Source organism: Bison bison, unplaced genomic scaffold (genome assembly GCF_000754665.1).
Source record: "Bison bison bison isolate TAMUID 2011002044 unplaced genomic scaffold, Bison_UMD1.0 scf7180017864209, whole genome shotgun sequence".
Taxonomy (NCBI): domain Eukaryota; kingdom Metazoa; phylum Chordata; class Mammalia; order Artiodactyla; family Bovidae; genus Bison; species Bison bison.
In genome coordinates, this window is record NW_011494781.1 from 2,929,981 (window position 1) to 2,937,927 (window position 7,947).

At 44.2% G+C, this 7,947-nt stretch overlaps 1 protein-coding gene across 1 annotated transcript in view; it reads left to right on the plus strand.

Annotated features, from left to right (window-relative positions):
* The window catches only part of TMEFF1 (transmembrane protein with EGF-like and two follistatin-like domains 1), a 110,626-nt gene that overhangs the window by 19,661 nt on the left and 83,018 nt on the right, over positions 1 to 7,947 (plus strand). Inside the window, exon 3 of the mRNA XM_010844834.1 lies at positions 7 to 27. Within this exon, the coding sequence (XP_010843136.1) occupies positions 7 to 27 (21 nt within the window). The remainder of the gene's footprint in view (positions 1 to 6; positions 28 to 7,947) is intronic.

A 7,947-nucleotide genomic window follows, 5' to 3' on the forward strand; every position in this document is an offset into this window, starting at 1 on the left:
GCAAAGGCAAGAGCATCAACTGCTCAGGTAGGACCGGCCGGAGCGCGCCTCTGCGGCCCCTCCTTCCTTCCGCCCCCGCGCCTCCTCCCGCCCGGTCCCCGCGACGCGGCCCGGCCAGGCCGGGGCGTGGGGGTCCCGGGAGCCAGGCCGAGGGCGAGCGAGGGCGCCGGGCGGGGCGCGAGCGCGCGATGCGGGCTTGGGGACCCGCGTGGGGCCGGGGAGTGGCCGTGCGTGCGTCCGTGTGTGCCAAGTGGCTGGGCGCGGGCGGCCGGGCTTGTGGGGAGGGGATGAGGCCGGGTCGGCAAGTGGGAGGCAGCCGGCTGGGGCTCCGGTGTGGTCGTGGGTGTGCACGCGGGAGCGCATGTTTGTGTTGTGAAGGCTCAGGGGAGGGAGGGGGGCGGCCCCAGGCAGGGCTTTTCTGTGTGCTTGTGTGACGATGAGGGGCCAGGGGAGTGACCGTGCGCTGGGGAGGTTCTTTCTTGGGGGGCCCTGGGTTCTCTAAGGGGTCGTGTGGGAAAGGGGAGCGGCTGGTCCAGAGGTCGCAGATCGGCCATGGAGCGTGACTGTGTGTGTCTTTTGGGTTGAGAGGTGGGCGCTCCGGGCTCGGAGTGATCCCGGGTCTGTGGATATGAGCAGGGAAAGTCCTGGGGCCATGGAAGTGACCCTCTGTTGTATGCGTTGTGCTGGGTGAAGCCAGGGGCTCAGGGATGTGCCGGGGTACACATTGAGGAGGAAGGAAGGGGGTCCTGGAGTAAACCCCGTGTGTGTGGATTCAGAGGGACGTTAGCTAGGGAATCATCATGCTGTGTAGGATGTGGGTAACAGAAGGAGGTAACTAGGTCTCCGGGAGTGCCTCTGTGTAGAAAGGTGTGCCCCGGGTTAAGCTGGTGTGTGAAGAGGGAACCGGTTCCGAGGGAATGGTCCTGTGCGTGCGTTGGGCTGTTGTAGGAGGGCTTGGAGATTGGCAGCCACGGGAGCAAGGGAGTGACCTCTCCCCTCTCTCCAAGGCCGTCTGCCCCCCCACAGCTGGTGCAAACAAAGAGCTTGCTGGGGCTGTAATGGACGAGACTGGGGAGGAGGGGATCCTGGCAGTAAAGTTCCCTCTTCCTTTCACGACGGGTCCCAGAGGAGCCCTGGGGCAAGGAGAGGCTTCCAGGTCTCATTTAGGGGTGCGTAGGTCCTCCTGGAGCTGGCCTGGCAGATGCTGGTGATCATAAGCCACAGCCTGGCTAACTTGCCTTCTATCAGTTCTCATTTTCCACTAGTGTTCTTTAAATCAAGTGTGGGAGCAGAGGCTTGGAGGTCGGGGGTGGGGCTGAAGAGAGATTGGACTTCAGGTCACAGAGAATCCTTTGGTTAGCCTGCCAGACAACCTTTGTACCCAGAGGGCTCTTGAAAGGGGCATTGTTTCTAGGGGAGTGAGGGAGCAAGTGGGGCTCAGCACAGATGTTTTTGCTACCCTAAATCAAGAAAACCTTTGGCCTGCTGTTTAGGTTTGAAGGTCTGAAATCTTTTAGTAATTTTCATAATGGCATATTTTATGATGGGGGAGGGGTTATGAGCACACTAAACAATAGCATGTCCATTAAAAGCTTTTCCATCCACGTAATAACTTTTACTTTATTTTTCTAATGTTAAGTGGAATAGGGGATAATGCTTTAATATATAATCACACTTTAATGGTTAAGAATAAAAGTCATTAGTATGTTAGCATGCCCTTTTGCAACAAATATTGGCTACCAAACTTCAAAATATTTTATGGGATAATGTGCTGTGGTTATTTGTTCTTGCTGAGCTAATTTGTCCTTAGCAAAATAAAGTGTGTATTGATGGATGTTTTTGGGTATGCTTGCTAACTCTGGTGGATAATACAAATTTTTAAAAAAGACATAGAGGGCTGAAAACCCACATGGTGTGGAAAAAAGGAAAGATTTGGGGTTTGTGGTCCTTGCTAGGCAACTGTATGATTTGGAGCAAGTTACCTAATTTTCTTAATTTACTCTTTTGTTAAAGGGATTTGGATTTAATAATATCTGAGCCTTATTTAAAGGGTATATTGATATTTTGATATGTATACCAATAAATTAAGCTTATTACATAAAATGTTTCTAATGCTAAGATATACTTGAATAACTCTGGGTCTAAAACTAAGGGTTCTAACTAAATGGTATTTGTAGATTCTTGTAGTAATTGTTCCTAGGATGAAGATCTGGGAGTAATTCATATGGAAAATAAATTTTTTAGAGTTGATTAACTAGAGAGCTGTAGTACTGCCGTTTGGACATTTGTTGTTGTTGCCATTTAGTTGCTAAGTCTTGTCTGACTCTTTTGTGACCCCATGGACTATAGCCTGCCAGGCTCCTCAGTCCATGGGATTTCCCAGGCAAGAATACTGGAGTGGGTTGCTATTTCCTTCTCTATGGGATCTTCCTGACCCAGGGATCAAACCCGTGTCTCCTTCATTGGCAGGCGGATTTTTTTACCACTGAACCACCAGAGAAGTCCAGTTTAGATATACAGTTCAGTTCAGTCGCTCAGTCGTGTCTGACTCTTTGCAACTCTGGACTGCAGCACACCAGATGTCCCTGTCCATCACTAACTCCCAGAGTTTACTCAAACTCATTTCCATTGAGTTGGTGATGCCATAAAACCATCTCATCCTCTGTCGTCCTCTTCTCCTCCAGTCTTCAATCTTTCCCAGCATCAGAGTCTTTTCAAATGGGTCAGTTCCTTGCATCAGGTGGCCAAAGTATTGGAGTTTCAGCTTCAGCATCAGTCCTTCCAATATTTAGGACCAATTTCCTTTAGGATGGACTGGTTGGATCTCCTTGCAGTCCAAGGGACTCTCAAGACTCTTCTCCAACACCACAATTCAAAAGCGTCAATTCTTTGGCACTCAGCTTTCTTTATAATCCAACTCTCACATCCATACATGACTACTGACAAAACCATAGCTTTGACTAGATGGACCTTTGTTGGCAAAGTAATGTCTGCTTTTTAGAATGCTGTCTAGATTGATCATAACTTTTCTTCCAAGGAGCAAGTATCTTTTAATTTCATGGCTCCAGTCACCTCTGCAGTGATTTTGGAGCCCCCAAAATAAAGTCTGTCACTGTTTCCACTCAAACTATGCACAGTTGCACTCATCTCACACACTAGTAAAGTAATGCTCAAAATTCTCCAAGCCAGGCATCAATAGTATGTGAACCCTGAACTTCAGATGTTCAAGCTGGATTTAGAAAAGGCAGAGGAATCAGAGACCAAATTGCCAATATTGGTTGGATCATCGAAAAAGCAAGAGAGTTCCAGAAAAACATCTACATCTGCTTTATTGACTATGCCAAAGCCTTCCACTGTGTGGATCACAACAAACTGTGGAAAATTCTGAAAGAGATGGGAATACCAGACCACCTGACCTGCCTCCTGAGAAATCTGTATGCAGGTCAAGAAACAACAGGTAGAACTGGACATGGAGCAACAGACTGGTTCCAAATGGGGAAAGGAGTACGTCAAGGCTGTATATTGTCACCCTGCTTCTTTAACTTACATGCAGAGTACATCATGAGAAATGCTGGACTGGACGAAGCACAAGCTGGAATCAAGATTGCCGGGAAAAATATCAATAACCTCAGATATCAGATGACACCACCCTTATAGCAAAAAGTGAAGAACTAAAGAGCCTCTTGATGAAAGTGAAAGAGGAGAGTGAAAAAGTTGGCTTAAAGCTCAACATTCAGAAAACTAAGATCATGGCATCCGGTCCCATCACTTCATGGCAAATAGATGGGGAAACAGTGAAAACAGACTTTATTCTTTGGGGGGGCTCCAAAATCACTGCAGATGGTGACTGCAATCATGAAATTAAAAGACGCTTGCTCCTTGGAAGAAAAGTTATGACCAACTTTGACAGCATGCTAAAAACTGGAGACGTTACTTTGCCAACAAGGGTTTGTCTAGTCAAAGCTATGGTTTTTCCAGTAATCATGTATGATGTGAGAGTTGGACTATAAAGAAAGCTGAGTGCTGAAAGATTGAAGCTTTTGAATTGTGGTGTTGGAGAAGACTCTTGAGAGTCCCTTGGACAACAAGGAGATCCAACCAGTCCATTCTAGAGAAAATCAGTCCTGAATATTCATTGAAGGCCTGATGCTGAAGCTGAAACTCCAATACTTTGGCCACCTGATGCGAAGAAGGGACTCATTTGAAAAGACCCTGATGCTGGGAAAGATTGAAGGTGGGAGAAGAAGGGGACAACAGAGGATGAGATGGTTTTATGGCATCACTGACTCAATGGACATGAGTTTGAGTAAACTCCGGGAGTTGGTGATGGACAGGGAGGCCTCTCATGCTGCAGTCCATGGGGTTGCAAAGAGCTGGGCATGACTGAGCGACTGAACTGTTTCCACTGTTTCCACATGAGTGCAGCATTTCTCATGATGTATGCATCTATTAATGCAGCTTGAGATTGTGCCTTGTTTTTTTTTTTTTAAGTAGCTTTATTACCCAGGCATTTCCCACATAAACTGGTTTACTTCTTTACATGTTTGAATTTTAAAATCTAAATACTGGCCTTGACTACCTGTTAATTTTCATTTGGGGTTTTTGACCATTGTTTTAACCTATTCTGACCTTTCTGAAAACTGATTCTGTCAGGCTATGTGAGTTGGCTCACAGCCCTGTGGCCCTTGTAAATGTGAGGAGAAAGTCTGCGGCTTCATTAAATTAATAGAAGTTGTTTAGATCATGGAAAAGTATGGAACTGTGTGATATTTTACTATAGACTTATTTCCAAATTGGTTGATGTTGATACATTAATCAGCCGGATGTTCAACCAGCTATGTATCTTCCTAGTTGTATATAACAGATTTTTTAGCTTCTGCTGTTAACATTTTCCCAATTTGCTCACCAGTCTATCATTTAGAAGATTCTGTCAGATTGTCTTGTTAGAATGAGTATATATATATATATATATATATATCTGTATCATCCCTTTTCCATTCTTAGTAGTCATATCAAAAAGCAAATGTCTATAGTCTGCCTTAATTGAGAGCCCATGGTGGCTTTTTCTTTTCATTGTGTTAAAAAACTTACTGACCCATTCTAGAGTTTTTCAGTGGATATGTGGCAGCTTTACCTATGGATGTTTTTTCTGGGTTTTTTCTTTTTTGAAAATTGAGAGTGCATTCTTTCCTTTCTGGTCTTCTGGCATCTTGTCAAGATAGCTTAGATAATCAGTAGTCAGATCTTAAAAGTTTTTTTCAGCATTATGGAATGTGATTTGTTTGGATCAGAAGCAGATTCCTTTGAACTAGCTCTGTATTCCATTAATGTCCGCTTTCCATGTGTCTTCCCTTAGATGGTAGCTCCCTTTTTTCAGGGTCTGCCTTCCCAGTTTTTGAAGGTCCTATTCTTTGGTGAAGATTACTAAAGCAGAGAAGAAACTGAAAGGGTCTGCATGTCCCTGTCGCCTCTTGATGTTACAATATCTTTGCTAAGCCTTTTGTTTATCTCTTCTTGTTCAAAACAAGCCCTTTAAAAAAAAAAAAAGTTGTTCTCTTGTCTAAGTTTTCTACTCGTTCTAGACTTTATACTTATTGATCATTATCTTGTTGTTTGTGCTTGCTATTTTTTAATAATTTTATGGATTGTTTTGTTTTTGGCAGCACTGTGTCTTGGTTGCTGCGCAGGCTTTCCTCTAGGTGCGGTGAGCTGTGGCTCCTCTCCATTTGTGTGCACGGGCTTCTTGTGGCGCCTTCTCTTGTTGCAGAGCACAGGCTCTAAGGTGCAGCTCCCTGGCTCCAGCACAGATTTCAGTAGTTGTGGTGCACGGCTTACTTGCTCCTCACTTGCTCCTCAGCGTTTGGGATCTTCCTGGATCAGGGATTGAACCTGTGTTTCCTGTGTTAGCAGGCAGATTCTTTACCACTGAGCCTCCAGGGAAGCCCTGTACTTATTATTTTAAAAAATCTACCTTACCAGAGAGGTTTCATGTTCATCCAAAGAGAAAAATGTTTGGAAATACATGATTTATGTGAAGAACAATTAACCTTGAGCCCAGGAGACCAGGTGACCTTAGCCATGCTGCTTTTTTTTTTTTCATTTGTAATGTGAAGATAATGATAACAGTCCTTTTTGGCTCTAGGGTGTTAGAGAAGAACAAATGAGGCTAAACATGTGAGACAATGCTATTTTAGGGATTGGGGTTAAAGAGAAAGAAAAACGTTTTAAGAGACCAGCAAGCTGCATTGGTGAGAGTTGTAAGGTGGAGAATTTGAAGTAGGTTTTTAAAGTGTCACAGAAATCCAGATCCTCTGATTGTGGTGTGGTTAAGAATGATATAAATGGTTGATATAAACTTCGTATTAAGAGAAGTTTCTCATTGAGAAATTAAGGAAACAATCCCATTTACCGTCACATCAAAAAGAATAAAAATACCTAGGAATAAATCTACCTAAGGAGACAAAAGATCTGTATTCCAAAAACTCTAAGATGCTAATGAAAGAAATTGAAGACGGCACAAACAGAGGGAAAGATAGACGGTGTTCTTGGATTGGAAGAATCAATATTGTTAAAATGACCATACTACCCAAGGCAATCTGCTGTCAAATTACCAATGCTATTTTTCACAGAAATGGAACAAAAATTTAAAAAATCTGTATGGAAGGACTTCCCTCGTGGTCCAGTGGTTGGGAATCTGCCTGCCAATGCATGGGACACATGTTTGATCCCTGGTCTGCGAACTAAAATCCCACATGTCTCAGGGCAGCTGAGCCCCTTACACCTTAGACCCCGTCCGCCACAACAGGAGAAGCCGCTGCAGTGAGCAGCTTGTGCTCACCCCAACTAGAGCAAGCCCGTGCACAGCAGTTGAGAGCCTGGGTGTTACAAGGACGACCCGGCACAGCCAAAAGTAAGTAAATAAATAAATGTTTAGAAGAATCTGTATGGAAACATAAAAAACTCCCAATAGCCAAAACGACGTTGAGAAACAACGGGATGGAGGGACGGGGAGAGAAAACCAGCTCCCTGACTTCAGACTGTACTACAAAGCTACAGTAATCAAAAGTGTATGCTACTGGCACAAAAACAGACATATTAGATCCATGGAATAGGATAGAAAGCCCAGAAATAAACCCACACACTTACGGTCAAATAATCTAGGACAAAGGAGGCGAGAATATACAGTGGAGAAAAGACAGTCATCTTCACTAAGTGGTGCTGGGAAAACTGGACAGCCACACGTAAAAGAATTAAATTAGAGGGAATTTCCTGGTTTGTCCAGTGGTTAGGACTTGGCGCTTTAACTGCCAGGTCCTGGATTTGATCCCAAGTCAGGGAACTAAGATCCTGCAAGCTGCACAGCGCTGCAAAAAAATAAAGAATGAAATGAGAACATTCTCTAATAACCGTATACAAAAATAAAAGTGGATTAAAGACCTAAATATAAGAGCAGATACTTTGATGTTTATAGAGGAAAACATTGGCAGAACACTCTTTGAGATAAATTGCAGCAGTATTTTTTTGGATCCATCTCCTAGAGTAATGGAAATAAAAGCAAAAATAAACAAATAGGAAGTAAGTGCCTTGTTAGTGGCAATTCAGGATTTTGGGGGATAAAAAGTGAATTTTTTGTAATTGGTACAATATTTTGATCAGGACATCTCTAAATCCCTGGTATGTAATATGTGAGTGTTGAACCTTGATTGAGTACCTGCAGTTCAGTCAGTTCAGTTCAGTTGTTCAGTTGTGTCCGACTCTTTGCGACCCCATGAATTGCAGCATGCCAGGCCTCCCTGTCTATCACCAACTCCTGGAGTTCACCCAAACTCACATGCATCGAGTCGGTGATGCCATCCAGCCATCTCATCCTCTGTCGTCCCCTTCTCCTCCTGCCCCCAATCCCTCCCAGCATCAGGGTCTTTTCCAGTGAGTCAACTCTTCACATGA